Source organism: Oncorhynchus keta, chromosome 21, assembly GCF_023373465.1.
Source record: "Oncorhynchus keta strain PuntledgeMale-10-30-2019 chromosome 21, Oket_V2, whole genome shotgun sequence".
In the NCBI taxonomy this organism is placed as follows: domain Eukaryota; kingdom Metazoa; phylum Chordata; class Actinopteri; order Salmoniformes; family Salmonidae; genus Oncorhynchus; species Oncorhynchus keta.
The window spans coordinates 11,965,488-11,989,271 of record NC_068441.1 but is presented as its reverse complement, the minus strand read 5'-3'; the positions used below and the strand labels follow the sequence as shown (position 1 = coordinate 11,989,271).

The 23,784-nt window shown below is 44.7% G+C and overlaps 1 protein-coding gene across 2 annotated transcripts in view; it reads right to left on the bottom strand.

Moving 5' to 3' along the window:
* The window catches only part of LOC118399846 (cadherin-4-like), a 244,939-nt gene that overhangs the window by 118,900 nt on the left and 102,255 nt on the right, over positions 1-23,784 (bottom strand). Inside the window, exon 3 of one of the 2 annotated variants that reach the window (XM_052473341.1) lies at positions 8,765-8,788. The exons of the other annotated variant lie outside the window; for it this stretch is intronic. Coding sequence (XP_052329301.1) covers positions 8,765-8,788 — 24 coding nt within the window. The remainder of the gene's footprint in view (positions 1-8,764; positions 8,789-23,784) is intronic. 2 annotated transcript variants of the gene reach the window in all.

The following is a 23,784-nucleotide window of genomic DNA, read 5'->3' as shown; positions in this document are numbered from 1 at the left end:
TGGAGCTACTGTAGTACCCTCCAGCAGGCAATAAGGCTATTTCAGCAGGCCACTTGGAGAGCAAAGCAGTACCTCAATTAGGCCGACAGAAATGGCCTTCCTGCAGACATGAAGGTAAAGCAGGACCAGGGGTTTTCTCCTTTCAACGCATCGGCTCCTGGACATTGTGTTGTGCAGTGTGTCTGCAGACATTAGCTTATGTTTTTTGCAGTAGGTTTACAGACATTTCTCAGCCCCAGCCCGTTAGCTGCTCTTTCAGCCCAAACCGCTACTCAAAGCTACAGTGAGAAGAACAGCACTTTCAAGGCTGTTGAGGAGCTGATGAAAGAGAGTTTCTATGTTCAAATGATTCCACATTGCTCTCAAGGATACATACAGAATTAAGCAGAGAGCCTTGGGGAAAATCAGTGCAATACAGCTACATCCTTTAATCACGACACAATACTGTTTAATTTTGAAAATGGATAGTCCCCTTTCGGTCAGTCAACTTCGGTACAACATACTATGTGGAGTCGCACTCTCAAAGGATCTACAATCCCGCCTGACAAGGCCAATGAAATCCACGCCTCGGATTCATTCCTTCAAATATTCCGCACTTCACCTTGGTTTTGAACAGGAACAATTCACGCTACTAACACAAACAATTTAAACATGAGACTGTCTTAAGTTGCGCCAACTAAACTGTCCCTTAGTGGTAGAGCATGCTCACCTCTGGTCGTTGTGTGCTGAAGTTTGTCTAGTTCTCATAAGTTTCCTAACCACAAACAATTAGACAATTATTTTAATTGCTTGGCCTGGCTTTAGCAATAAGTAAGACGGCTAACGTGACCGAAATGACGAAGGCTAACAAGCCGGGTTTGGGTTCGTTACAATGCCCCAATGAATTAAAAGTAACTCAAGTTGGTTGTCTTGTACATCTCAGGTTGGTGCATGCTCAGGCTGCCCTCGCTCAAATCAGATAGTTTGCGATACTAGAGGACAGCTGGCACTGTTCTCCTACTAGTCCACGGCGCATGTTCTCTTGACAATCGTGTAGCATTCTTTAGGTGTTTCCAATAGTGGCTCCCTCTCCCGGGTGCACGTACCTCAGACTGAGTTGTGGGGCGCAGAGATGATTTGGGTCATTGGTCAGGTCAAATGTCTCCCGGCTCCTGTGTGCTCGGTCTCCGGTAACGGGAGGCTACTTGAAGACAGAGGGCGACCAGGTTCTGTGTGTATCCCCCCGTCACCTGTGTCGTCCTTGTTTGAGCACCTCGGCAATCCGCTACTACGTAGACTTTCAAGACCAGTCTAGTTAACATGCGTTGTATAACGTGCTAGCGGGGTTAGGTAACTAGCCGAGGCAAGATAGCTACTACTGGCTATTCCATTCTTGTTGCTTTTCAAACAAAATCAAATTGTATTTGTCACATGCTCCGAATAAAACATTTATAGGGTTTACCGTGAAAAGCTTACTTATGAGCCCTTTCCCAACAACGCATAGTTAAAAAGTAAGAAAAATGTGCATAAAATGTCAAAGGATTTATTTATTTTTATTTAACCAGGTAGGCTAGTTTTTTTTATTTACTTTTTTTACCTTTATTTAACCAGGCAAGTCAGTTAAGAACAAATTCTTATTTTCAATAACAGTCTAGGAACAGTGGGTTAACTGCCTGTTCAGGGACAGAATGACAGATTTGTACTTTGTCAGCTCAGGGGTTTGAACTTGCAACCTTCCGGTTCTTAGTCCAACACTCAATCCACTAGGCTACCCTGCCACCCCAAACAAGTTCTCATTTGCAACTGTGACCTGGCCAAGATAAAGCATAGCAATTCGACACATACAACAACACAGAGTTACACATGGAATAAACAAAACATACAGTCAATAATACAGTAGAACAAAAGAAAACAAAAAGTCTATATACAGTGAGTGCAAATGAGGTAAGATAAGGGAGTTAAGGCAATAAATAGGCCATTGTGGCAAAGTAATTACAATATAGCAATTAAACAGTGTAAGGGCAGATGTGCAGAAGATGAATGTGCAAGTAGAGATACTGGGGTGCAAAGGAGCAGGTGGCGATGTAATTACAATATAGCAATTAAACACTTGAATGGTAGATGTGCAGAAGATGAATGTGCAAGGCCAGATACTGGGGTGCAAAGGAGCAAGATAAATAAATAAATACTGTATGGGGATGAGGTAGGTAGATAGATGGGCTATGTACAGGTGCAGTGATCTGTGAGCTGCTCTGACAACTGGTGCTTAAAGCTAGTGAGGGAGATATGAGTCTCCAGCTTCAGGGATTTTTGCAGTTCATTCCAGTCATTGGCAGCGGAGAACTGGAAGGAAAGACGACCAAAGGAGGAATTGGCTTTGGGGGTGACCAGTGAAATATACCTGCTGGAGCGCGTGCTACGAGTGGGTGCTGCGATGGTGAACAGTGAGCTGAGATAAGGCGGGGCTTTACCTAGCAGAGACTTGTAGATAACCTGTAGCCAGTGGGTTTGGCGACGTGTATGAAGCGAGGGCCAACAGGTTGCAATGGTGGGTAGTGTATGGGGCTTTGGAGACAAAACGGATGGCACTGTGATAGACTGCATCCAGTTTGTTGAGTAGGGTGTTGGAGGTTATTTTATAGATGACATCACCAAAGTCGAGGATCGGTAGGATGGTCAGTTTTACAAGGGTATGTTTGGCATAAGTGAAGGATGCTTTGTTGCGATATAGGAAGCCAATTCTAGATTTAATTTTTGATTGGAGATGCTTAATGTGAGTCTGGAACGAGAGTTTACAGTCTAACCAGACACCTAGGTATTTGTAGTTGTCCACGTATTATAAGTCAGAGCCGTCGAGAGTAGTGATGCTGGACAGGCGAGCAGGTGCGGGCAATGATCGGTTGAATAGAATGCATTTAGTTTCCCCTGCGTTTAAGAGCAGTTGGAGGCCACGGAAGGAGAGTTGTATGGCATTGAAGCTCGTCTGGAGGTTAGTTAACACAGTGTCCAAAGAGGGGCCAGAAGTGTACAGAATGGTGTTGTCTGCGTAGAGGTGTACCAGAGAATCATCAGCAGCAAGAGCAACATCATTGGTGTATACAGAGAAGAGAGTCGGCCCGAGGATTGAACCCTGTGGCACCCCCATAGAGACAGCCAGAGGTCCGGACAACAGGCCCTCCGATTTGACACACTGGACTCTATCAGAGAAGTAGTTGGTAAACCAGGCGAGGCCATCATTTGAGAAAACAAGGCTGTCGAGTCTGCCAATAAGAATGTGGTGATTGACAGAGTGGAAAGCCTTGGCCAGGTCGATGAATACGGCTGCACAATAATGTCTCTTATCGATGGCGGTTATGATGTCGTTTAGGACCTTGAGCATGGCTGAGGTGCACCCATGACCAACTCTGAAACCCGATTGCATAGCGGAGAAGGTACGGTGGGATTCGAAATGGTCGGTAATCTTTTTGTTAACTTAGCTTTCGAAGACCTTAGAAAGACAGGGTAGGATAGATATAGATCTGTAGCAGTTTGGGTCTAGAGTGTCACCCCCTTTGAAGAGGGGGATGACCACGGCAGCTTTCCAATCTTTGGGAATCTCAGACGATACGAAAGAGAGTTTGAACAGGCTAGTAATAGGAGTTGCAACAATTTCGACAGATCATTTTAGAAAGAGAGGGTCCAGATTGTCTAGCCCGGCTGATTTGTAGGGGTTCAGATTTTGCAGCTCTTTCAGAACATCAGTTATCTGGATTTGGGTAAAGGAGAAATGGTGGGGGATTTGGCAGGTTGCAGTGGAGGGTGCCGGGCAGTAGACCGGGGTAGGGGTAGCCAGGTGGAAAGCATGGCCAGCCGTAGAGAAATGCTTATTGAAATTCTCAATTATAGTGGATTTATCGGCCGTGACAGTGTTTCCTAGCCTCAAAGCAGTGGGCAGCTGGGAGGAAGTGCTCTTATTCTCCATGGACTTTACAGTGTCCCAGAACTTTTTTGAGTTAGTACTACAGGATGCAAATTTCTATTTGAAAAAGCTAGCCTTTGCTTTCCTAACTGCCTGTGTATATTTGTTCCTAACTTCCCTGAAAAGTTGCATATCACGGGGGCTATTCGATGCGAATATAGAACGCCACAGGATTTTTTTGTGCTGGTCAAGGGCAGACAGGTCTGGAGTGAACCAAGGACGATATATATTCATAGTTCATGGTGAGGAAGACACATTTAAAGAATAGCCATGTAGTAACTCAATAAAATAACTTTACCAGTACTTAGTCAATGTGTAGTGGTACGAGGTAGTTGAGGTAATTGAGGTCATATGTACATGTAGGTCGGAATAAAAGTAAATCGGCAATCAGGATTAGATAATAAACAGAGTAGCAACAGTGTCTGTGAAGAGTGTAAAAGTGTGTGTGTGAGTGTCTGTGTGTGGTCAATATGCAAGTGTGTGTTTGTGTGTGTGTGCTTGTCAGAGTATCAGTGATTGTGAATAGAGCCGGTACAAGAGCCATTTGAAAAACTGTTCAGCAGTCTTATGGCTTTGGGGGTATAAGCTGTTCAGGAGCCTTTTGAGCCTTGTACCAAGAGTGGGCCGGGCTTTAGGCAAACCTTGGCACATAAACACCGTTTGTTTCAACCCCAAGATCCACATTGTTCACGGGGTGTCAAAAGTGTTGTATCTCCACGTTCAGACACACCGGTGTCAAGGGTGGTGAAAATGAAAGAAGAACCAACCTCTTCCCACCCCTTCAGATGGCACTTCACAGGTCTTGCGCTCTGCTCCGGCCAATTGAGAGCATGCGCAGTGTTGCCCTGGATCATGCGAACAGTGGCATCAGGGTACAAGGCTACATTTAGTTGTGCGTCCTGCATGCTTCTGCAGCGTCATCACTTCGACTGTTCCCGAGGCCTCAGCACCTGTTTTGAGGGAGGGAATATCCTCTAGTCTCCAGAAGCAGACAATCTGAGTGGTTCCTATTTCAAAGATCCAGGATGGCTGGAACAGTCGGTATTTTCTGGCTCCGAAAAGGAACGGGACTTTGCATCCCATTCTAGACCTTCTGTACATACCCTCAGCAAGCACCTTAGAGTCTACAAACTCAGCGCATTTTGTTGCTGTGTTTCGAGCTAGATTCACTTGCTTATCGCTCTTTTATATCCACACGGAGGTTGTCAGGGTTCCGACTCTGCTTTCGGCTGGGTCACACAGTGTATTTTTGACTACGCCTATTGGAGCTGATGGCTTCTGTGATGGATGTCGTTCACGTGGGGCTATTGTAGATAAGGCCCTTCTAGGGCTGAGTGCTAGACACTCATCTGGACACATCTCGCAGCCTAAGCCAGTCATCATTGGGTGTCCCTGTCAGGCCTATGGGCCATGGCCCCTGCTGTGTTGTATGCCACAAGGTTACCACAACAGGACCATCCCCCAATTTGTGGGGTATGGACACTGGTGGGAAGCGCACCTCATATCAATTAGCTGGAGCTCCTAACTGTGTATCTGGTACTCAGGCACTTCCCCCTGCTTTTGTCAGGTTGGCTTGTGCAGGTCAGAACTGACATTATGTCGGTGATGGCGTGTATCAACAGACGGGGAGACTGTCTCTCTCCCTCCTAACCTTGGCTCGCTCCCTATTGCTGGGAAGCAGTGCGAGATCATTTATCCAGGTGGGACCCCCTCAGGAGTTGAGGCTACACCCCTGGGTGGTCTCCAGGGACGGGACATTTTCGTCAGGGCTGACGTAGGTCTTGACGCATTGCAGTGCCGTCTATTTTTCTCGGTGAGGCACCCGAGTGCCCTGTTGAGAACAGACGCTCTGGCGCACCAGTGGCATTGGACCCTACTTTATGCATTTCTGCCAGTGTTTCTGATTCAGCCCATGTTGGAGAGGGTGAGCCGGGAGAGCTTATTGTTAATTATTGTGGCTCCTCATTGGCCCAGGCAGCCTTGGTTCGCGGAGATCATTTGCCTTTTAGACGGGGACCCATGGCAACTCCCATTAGCAGGGACCTGTTGTCCCAGGCGCACGGCCTGGCCCCTTAGAAGGCCAATCTGAAGGCTAGAGGTTTATCTCCAAATGTTATTGCTACCATTCAGTCTGCTAGGTTGCCCTCCATGAGAGGGCTGTATGCGTTTGAGCTCTGATGCCAAGATAAAGGACTTGTTCCTTTCAGTGCTCTGTGTGGGACATCCTTATGTTCCTACAAGAGATTTTCGAGCAGGGGCAGCCATTTTCCACATTAAAAGTGTACATGGCCGCTATCTCAGTGTTTCATATGGAAATTGATGGAGCCTCACCGGGGCCCCACCCCATAGGTGTGCGGTTCCTGAAAGGTGTACATCGTCTTAGACCGGCCTCCAAACCTATTGGGCCCACATGGGACTAGGCACTGGTTTTGGAGCCACTGTGTTCCACTCCCTTTGAGCCACTGGAGTTGGTGGATCTGAAGATCCTCTCCTACAACACCCCCTGCCAATGGTTTCGGCCTCAGCTTAAGGTGTCGAGGATCTCCACTCATTATTCGGTACTCAGTTCGTACGCAGGCGACTCTAAGGTGAGGTTGCATCCAACTGAAGGAATGAATCAGAGCCTCACTCTTTTCACCTGTGGATTCTGGGGTTTTCAGTGGGCGAGGATTTCAATGGCCTTGACAGGCGTGATTGTAGCTCTTTCAACTGAAGTCGCGAGAGTGCGACTCCCCATAGTATGTTGTACATCGTTTCCCTCCTTCAGGGAACAGTAGCTATAGTCATAATGTTACGTTCATGTACTGCATCAGCCGGGAAATAATATTTGCAGTGTTCAACATCCCTTGCATTACTCTCCAAATGAAAGATAATTACTAAGGAATTTCTAATCTCAATGGCCTTTATATGGCCTTTATAACTGAACATCAAGCAACATACAGGTACTGAGAGGGGAATAAATGTAGCCTCTCGGCAGTTTTGTATTGCCATAAGCAATATATGAATATATGGCTCCGTGTTTTATGGGTTTGCCGATGTGTTCTGCTCCCCTATTTGGTCCTGACACAGTTAAGGCAGTTTCCAGTGCAGTTGATGGGGCTGAACAATTTGCTTGACTGGCAGAAAAACCATAATCAATCCGGAGATTACAGATAAAGGCACTAAAACCAGCCAGGCACAGCATTTTCTCTTATCGCAATTACACCTAGGCATCCTGTCTCAGGTACAGACAATTAAGCCGAGAGAGAAAGCTCCCAGCCACTTGACATTGAGGGTGCTATCTGGCACACCAGAACACGGGGCTGAAAGAGCCTTTTTGAGGACAGGGCGAAGGGGGGGGGTGATTGTAACCCCCTTTTTTATTTTTATTTTATTACACACAATGGCTGCTTTTACAAATGCAGCCCAATTCTGATTGTTCGCCCAATTATTGCCCGGAGAAGAGTCTGCGGTAGTGCATGTGCTTTAGTCATTATAAACTGTGATAAGCCCCCCCCCCCCGCCGCCTCCTAGCAGTAGCGTACAAAGGGGCCAAGGGCACAGAGACCTTGCACTAACTCTCCCTCGTCTCACGTATTCATCCGCCTTTCACTCCTTCCCTTTCATTACTTACTTCACACTTCCCCTCCTCTGAAATGGCATTCACATTATGTCCTGATTTTCCAACATAGGACCTAGTAGTAGAGAGAATGCATGCCCTGTCCCCTTTGTCTTCCTCCCCCTCTCAGAGATGACATGGCTAGCACGACACCTTACTACTACTTACTAATAATAAGTCAGAATTCCATGTCTCATTTACTACAATATCTCCCTCCATATATCCCCACCAATGTCACCTCAACCTACAGGGTATGATTTGACCCTTCGTGGGATACACATACTGTATGAGCTCCACAGACAAATGCTGGTGCATTGACAGGACGTGGGTTTCCCCACACATCAATGACCTGTGCATGCATCCTTCAAACACAAAGCTTTATCATTGCTGCTTTGTCTGTTCACCCGTACCTGTCCTAAACCCCATCTCTGATAACACAGCCAGGCTGTTTGAGGCTGTTTGCAGAGTGAGAGAAGGCAGCTCTAAGCAGATGCAACTGACTGCACCACAGTAGGGCACAGGGGTTTTATGCATGCCTGTCTGGTCCCTGGGATCTGCAGGTAGACCGGTCCAGACTCAATAGGCTCTTATTACAGCCCGTACATAGACCGCACGGACCGTACCGCAGACAATTTTATATCTCGATTTGAGTGGAAATGGGTGATCACCGTGCTCCTCCAAGCACGAAACAGCAGCACAGAGGAAGCCTATGTGGGGAGTCAAATGTCAAATGAAAATCGAGAGATGGGCTCTGGAGGAGACGTGGTTCATCTGCTCCTTCTATGGGCCATGTGGAGATGAACTGAAGACCATTATAGTCAGCTGTATGAAGACAAATAGACAGTGGGCAGGAGATACAGCAGGCTACTATAAATATGATATCATTAGAGACACAGAGGGCCAATTGGCTAAATAGGACAGAGTGAATATATACAATATATGCCAAATTCAAACTCTGACTGGCCACATGGGTCCAGTGATGCTGTTTTGGTAATTACATTGGGTAGATGTTTTTCCCTTTCCAACATTGCTGTGATATGAAATGTGGTGAAGAGGAAAATAGCTTCGTGGCTGACGCAAACAACGTTCTGTGCTCATGGCATCAAACTCCCCCTGAGACAAACATCTGAGATGTCTCTCCACACACTCATCCACACAAACATCGCCAATCTGGCTCAGTCAAATAAGCCGTCTCTAAAATCAGGGAAACGTGCCTCTGCAGTACTTACCACGTTCACTCGACAGGGTGGTGTCTGTCAGGGAGAGAGGGAGGGAGGGAGCGAGAAGAGAGGGAGAGGGAGAGAGATAGAGGAAAGAGAGCGGGAGGGAGGGAGAATACAACGATTAGAACAACATGCAAGCTCTCAAGCTGCCATACAAGACTTTTGTCATTTAACAATAGAGAGTGATTAAGGAAAATAGAAATAACTGAGGAAACGTGATCACACACAATAAAAACAAACACACATTCTACTTAGTAAGTTGCTGAGCAGACCTCCACCTCTACCACGAGTAAAGAAAAAGGTGTTCACATGCTTTCATCCCCTCCGAAGAAAAGCAGCAGAAGAACATGACCTTATTGTTCAAATATTCTACATCACTTCAAATACAGAGAGCAATTGTGCATTGATTATAGTCTGTTGTGTACTGCACACACTGCAATTCAACTGGACCAGTTTGCTGCTCTCCCCTTTCCGTACGTTTTGCCTCGAGCACTTAGATACTTTAACTGGGACACACCCCAGTTGTTGTGATGTCTATAATGCAATACTGCTCAAACGGAATGAACTCTGCACAACGCTTATGTACATCTTCATTGAGATATAAGCATCACAGCTGGATAAGGAGCGACGCAGCAAGGCGTTTGTGTTGCAAGAGACAGTTGCTCTCGGTGCCACCTACCCCTCCAAGGCCATCGAACGGAGACGCTGCACACAGATTTGATGAGAGACCATTTCAAATGGCTCCGTTTAACATTCATTGCTCTCATTTCGGCGCCGGGCGTCACAGGAAGTCGAACGCTGACAACAACAACACCCCCTGCCAAGTCACCCCCTGCTCACCAACATGACCCTCAAATTGTTGTTCTATCACAGCAAACCACTTTGTAGCACAATGGAGCACACTGGTAACTGAGTCCGGCATGTGTGCAGAATCTGAACGAGCCTCAGAGAGAGTGAAGGTTGCCAGGCACTCTCGGAGGGCCCCCCAAAAAGTCACTCTCTTGGCTGAGGGGAAAACATGGCCCATAATATACTGTACTTTCTCTCACTTCGTTTGTCAGGTTGTTTCTAAATACTTGGGGAAATTATTTGCAGACCATCTACTGACTTATGCATTGCGCAGAGTAAGCGTCAAATAAGTAAATGCATTAACACGGTTAGCTAATGAAGCATGAGAATTACTATTCACTTCTTCAATACGGTCTGGTAAATTCCATTCTAAACCTGTAGAACATATTGCTCCATTGTGTTTTTTGTAGAACCCAATAAGCAACAACATCCAAACAGTACAAACCCGTCAATATTTTAAGCGTCTTGGAATGCCTCGAGTTCAAGTAAAGGAATCTCTCGATCCGCCCCCTACACAACAGCGAGCAATGTTTCAATAATTCATCTCCCTATGTCAAGGATTCAGCCTGCGCTGCACTTGCCAGTATCCCAACAAATTGGCAGGCAGACTCACATTTGGCACACGTGCAGCAGCCTAGCGCCACTCTCTCTCCTCTGTGGGCCTTGTAGCCCTCCCCACGACAACACTAATGCTGACTGTCCTGCTCTCAGTCTCCCAGGTTGAGTCCAGGGCTGCCTGTCCTGTATGTAATGAAGGAATCAGGCACACTTCCTCTCATTACATCTCTATGGGAAAATGTCACAGTTGTTCATTTCCTCCTCAATTATAGAAACACACCTTTGTGCCTCTCTGAAAGGATTGCATGTGCATTTGCTGTGTGATTTCCTGTCTGTGCATGGTTGGTCGGAGAGGTTGATGGCCACCCGAAGACTTGGGCAGAGTGAATATGCCTGGGATTAATATCAGGTGTGAACTGTGAGGATGCAGAGCAGCGTGTCTTGAGTGAAAGAAAAAGTCAGTTCAGTTCTCACTAAAGAGAGAGGACCTCTACAACTCTACTACCCTGATGTACAACAGTATATTACTTGAAAGCTTGACTGACATCTCACTGACACTGAAGCTAACAGGTTGTCTGGAAGCTTCTCCACACCATATACCCCTAACCCTAACCCACTAGGACGAATGGGTTAGCACATGGGAGCTACCACCTGGTGCCCTGTGTCAGTGTGTGTGTGTGTGTGTGTGTGTGTGTGTGTGTGTGTGTGTGTGTGTGTGTGTGTGTGTGTGTGTGTGTGTGTGTGTGTGTGTGTGTGTGTGTGTGTGTGTGTGCGTGCGTGCGTGCGTGCGTGCGTGCGTGCGTGCGTGTGTGTGCGTGCGTGCGTGCGTGTCTGTGTCTGTGTGTGTGTGTTTCCTCATGCGTAACAAATCTGGGTTTGACAGAAACCCTTCAAAACCCTAGTGTTGCCTAATTGCCAGAGAGTGTTCAGCTAATAAATTATGAATTAAAAAATCAAATCAAATTTAGCAAATTAATATGTCTAGAAAACAATTAATCAGACACCAAAAGTGTATTTACAAACAAAACACTCGCATAAACAATCAATTATTCATCAAGTGAATGCTGGGTAAGTGGGCTCCTTTCCCGGGTGAGATGCTGCCATAATTGGAGTGGGACTACAGGATAGCCGGGTGGTGTGTGTGTGGGAGTGTGTGTGTGTGCGTGTGTGTGCGTGTGTGTGTGTGCGTGTGAATGTGTGTGTGTGTGTGCGTGTGTGCGCGTATGTGTGCGTGTGTGTGTGGGAATGTGTGTGTGTGTGCGTGCATGCATGTTCACTCCCCACGCTCCCAACCCCCCAAACAAGAAGAGCAACAAAGGAGTTAGTTCATTACTGCCTAATGAGTTGTCTGATTCATACGGAAAATAAAAGCCTTATTGTTTTGCGCTGTGTGTTGATTGGTGTACTAAAGTGGCTGAATAGAAGCACAATGAGGGGAAACATTTACATGTCTTCTAATATGGTAATAAGGCCCTAGAGGAGAGAATCAGGGCTCTCAAGTACAGTGAACACCATTTCCAGTACATAGGATACAACATGTCGCAATGTGTTGATGTCTGGTTGGTTGATGTGGAGATATGTATCTGCTTACAGTATGTACTCAGTCAGCACGCGACATGTAATCTAGCAGTTCTAAACCTCTCTGATGATGGGTTATGTACTGAGTGATCTCTGAAACAGAATCCATTGTTACTGGGGAATAAACACGGCTCTCCTAGGCTGCTGACGCTGGAGAGGGATGGTCTTGTCAAATGTCATTGATTATCTCTCTCTCTCCCTCCATCCCCCTCTCTCTCTCTCTCTCTTTCTCCCTCCATCCCTCTCTGTGCCTTTGTCTTTCTCTTCCCATCTTTCTCACGTGTTCTCTCTCAGTTTTACTCTTCCCATCCCTGATCTCTCTCTCTCCATCCTTCTGTCTCTCTCTCTCTCTATCTCCTATGCTGTACATCACCAGAATATGGAGGTTGTTGTGAGCACAGTGGTGGACCCTTGCCTGTGCTCTGTGCACAGCAAAGATAATAGGGCTCTCCAGTGGGCCACAGCGATAAGCAGACCTCCCGAATAATCCCGTCCATGCAGCAGCTCTTCTACAATGTCCTACCAAGACCCCCATGCTGCCGCAGCATCATAGACTGTACTGGATGAATGAATGTGTGTAAAAAATATATAAAGGATATTTCATGCTGAAACCCTCATACTAAACACCAACGGAATTCAGGATTTCACTAAGTTCATGGTTTATATTTAGGAAAATTTGTACAGCTTTTTATTTATCAGAGGGCCAGCGATAATTACAGCCATGTAATGGCCAAATAGGCCACTAGATGTCATGTGATTAAAAAAAAATGAAAAGTTAAAAGTTCTGCTAGTTTACTGGTAAACATAAAAATGTAACAGTAACATACCCTCCTTTTGCAACTCTAAAGTCGAGAGAGGGAGATAAACGATAAACAGAATAAACTATCAAAACGGACTTTACAAGCGACTGAGTGACATTTCAAAATACTGCATGCGATATGGATCTCTTGAGATATGGATCGGCCTATCGCATGCCAATATTGCGATTTCGATGTGAATTCGATTGTGCAGCCCTAACACACACACAGACACACACACACGGCATCGTCTCTCCATCTTATTCATCCCTTAAGCTGTTGTGGAGAGAAAAAAAAAGAAGCCAACAAATTGTGTAATTTAATTTCCTCCAGCAACGTTGGCTTCCAAATGGTCTCCATCAGTGTGCCAATCAGCAGCTGATTCAGTGATTTCCCCAGCTGGGCTTCCTCTTAGACAGGAAACCAGAGAATTTCAGGCTCAGAGAGAGAGACCCAATGACAGGTCTGCTAGATCACTGGTTCAACACCAATGGATTGAATGAATTGCATTTCTAAGCCTCTTCTCCAGTCGACGGCAGGGACAGGACTCACTGGAATAGCTGTGATACATATCTGACAATATCCATTATGACATGAGGTCATGCATGTGCGTACATTTGTCCATTGATGACGAAGCATATGTGTGCATATTTATTACCACGTATGCAATGCACATAGACACATGTCCAGAGTCTCTAGACAACTCTGAAGTAATAGCTATGACGTATCCGATGCCTTCTCCCAGACACCAGACCACACTCACTCCAATGCACAGTGAGAGACCAGAGTGTATTAAAGACCCAGCTGTGATTAACTGGTTCTGACAGAGTCAGATGTTTTGTTAAAATGCAGAAAGCCCAAAGTGGAGCTCAGGGAGGGGGGTGGAGACGCACGCTCCCTGCCTCCACTCCGGTTTCAGGCAGCCAAGTGTTCCTCCATAAACACCCCAGATCACTTAAGGCAGAGCGGGGGAGAGCAGAGAGAGGTAAAGAGAGCATATGTCTAGGCAAATGTCTCCCATCGCTGCTCACTCTACAGACGGAGGATGACATCAAAGAACAAGGACTGGAGGGCTAGTGGAAGGGCATTTGCTGAGTCAATGCTTCACCCACAACAGAAGCATGTTCATTCTGAGGCATGTTGCTCTGGTTGGTTGACACTCTCTCCTTTAGCAGAGCCACTGTACTGAGCAGTATATCATTCAAACCGTTAGCCTACTAGACGATCTTGTTCATATCATCGTCCGAATCATCCTCATCCTCTCATTCAGACTGGATGTCATTAGCTGTGGTGATGAAGATGACAGGAATGATGACTCACCCCGCGTCTCTATGATTCTACTACACAGCCTCAGGGCTCACGGAGATACTCTCTCTGTGTGTCGCCGTCTCTCGCTCTCTCTCTCTCCATTTGCACTTCTTTTTTTCGCTCTCTCCATTTTCCTCTCGCTCTCCCTCACTCTCACTTCTTTCTTCCTCTCACCATCTTTCTCTCGCTCTCCATTTTCCCCTCGCTCTCTCTCTCTCCATTTTCCTCTCTCACTGTCCACACCCTAAATCTAATTTTCCCACCAGCTCGTATTAAATAAATGTTTGTCATTATGGCTGCTGGAGAGTGGCGGGAGTAAGGGGTGAAATGGACGGAGGAGAAAGGTCCCCTGGTCACACCACATCCATGGAAGGACATAATGAGAGAAACAGAAGAACAGGCAGGGATGGGAGGGAGGGAGGCAGATATGTGTGTAGACAGTGAGGGAGAACACACATTGCATCCTCTATCTGAGAGTGTACTCCACAGTCTCTCCTGCTTCACACTTCCTCTGCAGATGAACAAGGCCAGGAAAACCTGATCAATCACTCAGAATGAATATGTGTGTGCACTTCCGTGCGGGCATAGTAATATTTTCTTATTTTATGTGACTTTCTTCTGCCAGCTATTTTAAAGATGGGTCAGAATGTGTCTTTTTGGACGGTCATGAGAGAGAGAGAGAGAGAGAGAGAGAGAGAGAGAGAGAGAGAGAGAGAGAGAGAGAGAGAGAGAGAGAGAGAGAGAGAGAGAGAGAGAGAGAGAGAGAAATATAGGGGGAAAAGCAATGGAAACTAGAAACATGTAGGAAAGGAGAAAAGTGCATCTCTGCTAGAGGTGTTTTGTTTCAGGCTGGCAGTCATGCTGCACCGTGTCAGCAGATCCTAGTCCCTATCCCTTTTTCAGCCCACCAAGTGCAGCTTTCCCCACAAAGATCACAGTGACAACAGAGACAAACTCAGAACGCAGTGCACACCCAGCTGCCGTCTACTCCAGGTCTAGACAGGAGTGCTCTTCTACACCCCATGAGCTCCATGCAAAACCAGCAAACGAGTGCTGTGTCAATCCACCGGGGACTTATCTCAGCAGCAGAGCAGTAATATTCATCCACCATGTGTCTAATAGAGGAGCGAAGGGCTGTCATCAATCCCCCAGGTGTCCATTCCTGATCGTGACATGGAGCTCTCCCCTCCGCTGGGGTTGGTAACCTGCCACGCTGCTTTGTGTGTCTCAAAGATGCTCTGTACCAGTTAACTGAAGGTGTCGGGGAGGCTACTCTGAAAATATTGTTGACCAAGCTTCTTCCCACTGGAAGAAGTTAAGCTAAACTAAAGCTACCCGTAATGAAAATAGTTACTTTGAAAGAGTAGTTCACTACATCTAACCTCCCTCATGAAAAATGATCATATGCATATCTGAAACGTCGTAGACTACAGATTGCAAGAACAGATCACATTTGGGTCATAAATCAAATCAAATGTTTTATGTCACATACACATGCTTAGCAGATGTTAATGCGAGTATAGCGAAATGCAAGTGCTTCTAGTTCCAACCATGCAGTAATATCTAACAAGTAATCTAAGAATTTCACAACAACTACCTTATACCCGCACAAGTGTAAAGGAATGAATAAGAGTATGTACATAGAAATATATGGATGAGTGATGGCCGAACGGCAAAGGCAGGATGCAGTAGATGGTGGTATAAGAGTACAGTATATACACATATCAGATGAGTAATGTCGGGTATGTAAACATTATATAAAGTGGCATTGATTAAAGTGGCTAGTGATACATACATTACATCCAATTTTTAATTATTAAAGTGGCTCGAGATTTGAGTCAGTATGTTGTCAGCAGCCGCTCTATGTTAGTGATGGCTGTTTAACAGTCTGATGGCCTTGAGATAGAAGCTGTTTCTCAGTCTCTCGGTCCCAGCTTTGATGCACCCGTACTGACCTTGCCTTCTGGATGGTAGCGGGGTGAACAGGCATTGGCTCGGGTGGTTGTTGTCCTTGAAGATCTTTTTGGCCTTCCTGTGACATCGGGTGGTGTAGGTGTCCTGGAGGGCAGGTAGTTTGCCCCCGGTGATGCGTTGTGCAGACCTCACTACCCTCTGGAGAGCCTTACGGTTGTGGGCGGAGCAATTGCCGTCCCAGGCGGTGATACAGCCCGACAGGATGCTCTCGATTGTGCATTTGTAAAAGTGTGTGAATGTTTTTTGTGACAAGCCAAATTTCTTCAGCCTCCTGAGGTGTTTGTCCGTGTCGTCTGCAAACTTGATGATTGAGTTGGAGGCGTGCATGGCCACGCAGTCATGGGTGAACAGGGAGTACAGGAGAGAGCTGAGAACACACCCTTGTGAGGCCCCAGTGTTGAGGATCAGCGGGATGGAGATGTTGTTGCCTACCCTCACCACCTGGGGGGCGGCCCGTCAGGAAGTCCAGGACCCAGCTGCACAGGGTGGGGTCTAGACCCAGGGTCTCGAGCTTAATTACGAGTTTGGAGGGTACTATGGTGTTAAATTCTGAACTGTAATCGATGAACAGTATTCTCACATAGGTATTCCTCTTGTCCAGATGGGTTAGGGCAGTGTGCAGTGTGTAGTGCGATAGTGTCGCCTGTGGACCTATTGGGGCGGTAAGCAAATTGGAGTGGGTCTAGGGTGTCAGGTAGGGTGGAGGTGATATGGTCCTTGACTAGTCTCTCAAAGCACTTCATGATGACGGAAGTAAATGCTACGGGGCGATAGTCATTTTGCTCAGTTACCTTAGCTTTCTTGGGTACAGGAACGATGGTATGTCAACAGAATGTGTCATTTAGTCTACTAAACACAAAAACAACGTTTCAAGTGAGAATTAGGCAGGTCTGATGCCGAAAAAGAAAAACACAATTATTGCCTACGTCACTCATATTATAAAAGTAGTGTGAAGTTCCAGTAGTTAGCTATACCGCTACATGGCAAAAAAAAGCTATGAACTACTGAAAACACTACCTAGATTTGAATTTAGTTCAACTACCACCAATCTACTCCAAAATGTAGTTTAATTGCTAGTTTAACTACTAGATGTAGTTTAAATGTAGTTCACTACTCCCCAACACTGTTAACCGATGGGATTTAGTCACGTAGATAGAAGTTGCAGTCAGTATGTTTAACTGAAAGTGTGCTTGTCTGTGACTCAGTGATACATACATCTACAGAGTAGCCCATCTCTACTGAAAATAACCCAATGCACGTAGAGATCATGTTTACATTTCCTCGTGGCAATACTTTGATGTTGGCTAAGAGAACCATCCACCACTGACTGACGAGGTGCAGATGTCCATGTGAGTGAACACGGCATATCCATATCTCCACGAAAACATTGAACAACATATTCAACATATTTCAAACTAGGCCTTTAAATTGAGCAAATAATTAGTTGTGATTCCTTCCTGACACCTTCTACATCTCTCTGATCTGGAGCCCTCGTTGAGACAGGCTCTAGACTGTCTCCCTATAGAGTCTGTTCTCACACAGACTGTTCTAATGAAGAGGGCTGTGCTGTGGGCCTCCCTTCGCGTGGACCAATGAGAGGCCAGATGATACAGCAAAAGGAGGCTGGGCCTGGGAGGATTGTTATCACTCAAAGTACAGAGGCAGGATCTCATTCCCGTTCCAGACCCTCCATTGATTTTTTTTCAGTCACACTCACAGAGACCATCTCTGGTAACAGTTATTAAAGGGAAATGGGAAGCAACCAAGGCAATGGGGGAGATTAGGGAACAATAAATGGATGACACGGGAAGTGATGAACTCAACACAGTGGAAAGACCTTGCAAAGGTCAGAGAGGGCTCTCAAACCGTCAACGTCATGACATGAGAAACAACACTTAGAAGTGCTCTTATGAAGACAGCTGCTACACCACACTCCAATGGAGGTTTATGTTTGGGATGGTCTGTGACTGTCCCTAAAATGAAGGGACAACAATGAGATCTGAAGAGAACGGGGGAGATGAGAAGTGTATTCCAGGCTGGTTGGCATTTATTGTCATGAATCTTGCCCTGGAGGCAGCTCAGCCACAAAGTCATAAAATCCTAACCTTAACCCTAACCTTAACCACACTGCTAACCCAAAGGCCTAAACCTAACCTATGACTGAAAAGCACTTTTTTTCATGGATTTTTACGGTATAGAAAATTTGACTTTGCAGCAGGCCCATGTAGCGGAATTCAGTTCTGCCTCATGAAAATAAATGTAAACGTGCACACTGAAGAGGAGAATAGAGGAGTGGCATGGATTGTGTGTTGAGAGGGTGGCGGCCAGCTAGGAGAGGGGCAGTCCAAGGACATCACCTTGCTGAAAGGGGAGAGCACTTGTGGCTGTGAAGTAAGTGTCACTGTTCTGGGAAAACACTTTGGCTATCTCTCCCCCTCATCTCCCACTTTCTCCTTCACTACAGTGCCCCCCTCCCCATATTGTATGATGCTTCTCTCCCTCTTGCTCTGCCATGTTTCATCAGCTCTATATTTACATGTTAATGAGATGACAATTGACTCAAACAAGGAAAACAAAACAACGGTACAATTCCCACATCTAGTAAAGCCTGAGAGCAGATGGTGATGCTGCACATGATATATTGAGGTCTGTCTGGATAACCCCTGCAAAGAGGTTTCCATAAAACCTCCCTCTGTGATCCAAATACATTTAAATGATTAGAAAAAAGAGAAGGGATGTGAAATCCAGTGGTATAAAGTACTTAAGTAAAACATACTTTTTTTGGGGGGGGTATGTAATTTACTTAACTATTTATATTTGACAACTTTTGCTCCATTACATTCCGAAAGACAATAATGTACTTTTTACTCCATACATTTTCCCTGACATCCAAAAGTACTCGATACATTTTGAATGCTTAGCAGGACAGGCAATATTGTCCAGTTCACACACTTATCAAGAGAACATCCCTGCTCATCCTTTCTGCCTCAGATCTGGCGGACTCACTAAACACAAATGCTTGGTTTGTAAATGATGTCTAAGTGTTCGAGTGTGCCCCTGGCTATCCATACAATAGAAAATGGCGCCGTCTGGTTTGATTAGTATAAGGATTTTTTTATTATACATACTTTGATACCCAAGTATATTTTAGCAAATACATTTATGAATACTTAAAACCAAATACTTTTAGACTTTCACTCAAGTAAAATATTACTGTGAGACTTTCACTTTTACCAGAGTCATTTTCTATTAAGGTATCTTTACATTTACTCAATTATGACAATACAGTAGTTTTTCTACTACTAGTAAAATCTCAATGAAACCCTGTATAATTACCATCCAACTCCCCTGATGGAGCCTGGGAAACACACGTCTCTCATTCAGGACGTCACACAATGTATAAATGTGGCTCTCGGTTATTTTTCATTGTGATGTTTATAGAGTTGAAATTATGGTGGATTGGTTTAATAAGCTTTCCTTCAAGCTAGTTTGACAGTGATTTGATGAAAAACATTTTTTTTCTCAAAAGAACATTCTCATCGATGGGGCTGTCGTGGAACGGGTTGGGAGCTTCAAGTTCCTTGGTGTCCACATCACGAACAAACTAACATGGTCTAAGCACACCAAGACAGTTGTGAGGAGGGTACGACAAAACCTATTCCCCCTCAGGAGACTGAAAAGATTTGGCATGGGTCCTCAGATCCTCAATAGGTTCTAAAGCTGCACCATCGAGAGCATCCTGACGGGTTGCATCCCTGCCTGGTATGGCAACTGCTCGGCCTCCGACCGCACTACAGAGGGTAGTGTGTAAGGCCCAGTCCATCCTTCCTGCCATCCAGGACCTCTATCCAGGACTCCAGCTACCCTATTCATAGATAGTTCTCTCTGCTACCGCTCGGCAAGTGGTACCGGAGCGCCAAGTCTAGGTCCAAGAGGCTTCTAAACAACTTCTACCCCCAAGCCATAAAGACTCCTGAACAATCAAATGGCTACCCAGACTATTTGCATTTGCACGACTTGAAGGTACCATTTTCATCTGTACAAACAATAGTACGCAAGTATAAACACCATGGGACACGCAGCCCTCATACCGCTCATGAAGGAGATGCATTCTGTCTCCTAGAGATGAACGTACTTTGGTTGCGAAAAGTGCAAATCAATCCCAGAACAACAGCACAGGACATTGTGAAGATGCTGGAGGAAACAGGTACAAAAGTATCTATATCCACAGTAAAACGAGTCCTATATTGACATAACCTGAAAGGCCGCGCAGCAAGGAAGAAGCCACTGCTCCAAAACCGTCATAAAAAAAGCAAGACTACTGTTTGTAACTGCAGATGGGGACGAAGATGGAACTTTTTGGAGAAATGTCCTCTGGTCTGTTGAAACAAAAATAAAACTGTTTGGCCATAATGACCATTGTTATGTTTGTAGTACAAGCCGAAGAACACAATCCCAACCGTGAAGCACAGGGGTGGCCGCATCATCAACATCACTGAGTTTAAATGTATTTGGCTAAGGTGTATGTAAACTTACGACTTCAACTGTACATAATTACCTCAATTACCTCGACACTGGTACCCCCTGTATATAGCCCCACTATTGTTATTTACAGCAGCTCTTCAATTATTTGTTTTTCTTATCTCTTACTTTTTGGGGGGTATTTTTTTAAAACTGCATTGTTGGGTAAGGGCTTGTAAGTAATAATTTGACAGTAAGTTATACACCTGTTGAATTCGGCGCATGTGACAAATAACATTTGATTTGAATGTGTGTGTCAAGAAACATTTTTTTTTTAATTACACCTTTTTCTCCCCGATTTCGTGGTATCCAATTGGTAGTTACAGTCGTGTCATCGCTGCAACTCCTATACAGACATGGGAGAGGTGAAGGTCGAGAGCCTTGCGTCCTCCAAAACACAACCCAACCAAGCTGTACTGCTTCTTGACACAATGCCCACTTAACCCGGAAGCCAGCCGCACCAATGTGTCGGAGGAAACGCCGATGTGTATCAACAGCGAGTGCAGGACCAAATAATCAAGGCAAACAAAGCCCAACACATCTAAAAACACCCAGACTTATCTGTCAGTTATGCCAGGTTTAATTTCCATCCGTTCTGACAAGCCCATTAAATAGATCTGGCCAAAAACATGTTTGTGCTGAACTGATATGACAGGCTATGATCACACCTCCCAATGTTGGGGAGTGATACGGCTGGCTTTTAATTAAAAAAGCCAAGGACTACACAGCACCTTCACCTCCAGCAAACAAACTGTTCAGCCAGAACACACATTACCATTTGAACACTTGCAAGGAAGAACCATATATGTGCGTTTTGACTATACCGCCATCAAGTGTCAACATTGAACGATCGTGACGTTACCTTCTGTCCTTCAATTATACTACTTTTTGATTTCGTATTTCTTTTCCTTACTTTTTTATCAAGATTTGTGAAGTCAATTTATTTTTCAAAATGCACATATGGTTCCTTCTATAAACTGTCATACTATACTATAACATACAGTATGGGGGGTCATAGCTACAGTATATTCAATCAAAATCACGAGTTGATTTAAAACCTGGAATCCTGGATCTAGCAGTCTGACAGTTTTTTGTATAGAGATCTCAGAAATGCAGTGTACCCACGTAACATTTCGTGACTCCTTATGTTTATAAGGGGTCAAAAAAGACATCATTGCGCACACAAATCCAAATATGATGTATGTGATTGCAAAATTGAATGCTTCTAACCGAAAGTCACCTTACCTTGATACTTAAAACCTAAATCGATACTGTCTTTAATGTGGTTTATTGCATAATTATGCATAATACTTGTTATATGCACATTTGGAGTCCAGCTTATTAGCTATGCTGTTATATTTTCACATACCATCATCTGATCCAGGAATGAATTTTCAGAACAACAGTCAAGTGACAAACAGCTGTTGTGACAGCGCATTCAATGCAACAACGAGGAATGTCCACAATATTTTGGTGTCTCATTTATTACACCGGTGAAGACAGTTGTGCCTGGATCCTCTTTGGATCTAATATCCCTAGCCAATTGATCATCTGTTGTTGTCTGCTTGATTTACAGCAGGGTCTCGTTAGATTTAACAGAGAAATCATTGAGGTAATGAGCTTATGTTTCCATATGTTTTTGTGCCTCGGATTGGACACAGAGTCGACTGTGTACAATTGTATAGGATAAACTATTGCGCAACACCCAACACTATTCCTATTCATTATTCTGGATATAAATGACAAATGACAAGGCCTAGTGGGTTTATTCACAACATGATCTGGTAATGAAATAACATGACAAATCCATTTTGCTTTCAACGTAACACCTGCAATTTTAAACAATGCAAGGTGCTTGAAGTAGCCTACTTGAATTTGGAGCTCAGAAATTCAAGTACTGGTATAGGCCTACCTTGAAACTCCTACCTTGAAAATGTCCTCAATTTGGTGCTTGAAAATGTCCTTGTAAATATTGCAGCCAATTTATAAGTTATCAGGCTCCATTATAATTATCAGTGATGTTTGTTTCCCACCACTTCCATTGAAGGGTGTTGCACTACTCTGTTGCTGTAAAACTACTTGTGGTTTATTATAAGGACGACAACATCGAATGCTGCTTTCAACTTGGCTTTCCATACACATCCTTACATTAAAAAAGAAACCTGGTTTTTGGTTGGCACGCATGCATCCAATCTATTCGTCAGGCAATGTCCACATTGTTCTCACATATTTTACATGTAATAATAATAATGAATTTCAACGCATTGGCAAGGCCTGAAAATGCATTATTTCTTAAAATGTTAATGTGGTAGTGAGATACATGACACTTTTTTGCATGCTTAAAAAAATATAACATGGAGGTCATAGAAAATGACAATTAAGTGCTTGAAAAAGTACCTGAAAGTCCTTGAATTTGACTTGCCAATGTCTCTATGAACCCTGCTTAAAGGATGTTAAGTCCTAGGGATATGTTGTTGCTTACAGTAGGTGGCAGGGTAGCCTAGAGGTTAGAGTGTTGGACTAGTAATCAAAAGGTTGCAAGTTCAAATCCCTGAGCTGACAAGGTACAAATCTGTCATTCTGCCCCTGAACAGGCAGGGGCAGAATGACAGATTCTGGCAGGGGCACTTTTCCTAGGCTGTCATTGAAAATAAGAATTTGTTCTTAACTGACTTGCCTAGTAAAATAAAGGTAAAAAAAAGGTGCAGTTATGGGTCAATTTGCATATATTCACTTTTATTCCTCTACATACACATATGGAGCTGCATGGAAATCTTTTTGTATTTTTCGTTCAAACCATTTTGCCATTTTGATCACAATGTCACACATTGGCCCCATTATTTATAGGACCACCCATATATGGCTCTTTGTCTGTAGGATTTATTTTACTAAACCATTATACCAGACAGCACACAACTACTGGTAATATAAAACACAGCATATTTAAGATGTACTGTAGTTGGGTAGCAGGGAATACAGTGATACCTAAATGCTAATCCAATTTTGATCAGCATGAGAACAGAGACGGTTCAAAGCCAAGGTAAACATTCTACATTTTTGAGGTGGTGCTGCTGGATTTGCCTCATAAAAACTCATGTTTTTTCTTCTTCAGAAATTCATATTGAGGGGCCTCCCGAGTGTCCCATCGCGCTCTGTCAGCTACTTGTGGCGGGCCGGGCCTCTGCAAACTGACTTTGGTCGCCAGGCGGACGGTGTTTTCTCCGACACATTGGCGTCGGTGGCTTCTGGGTTAAGCGAGCAGCGAGCAGTCTACAAACAAAAACCTGCCACTAAACACTGGAGTGTCACGGCTTGGTCCCAGCACTATCTTATTATGCTTTCTTAAACAGGTCCTGAGGGATATTTATAACATTGAGATAAACACATGAGACTGGAGAACATCAGTTTGAATTCTCAGAGGGCTGCACATGACAAAAACCC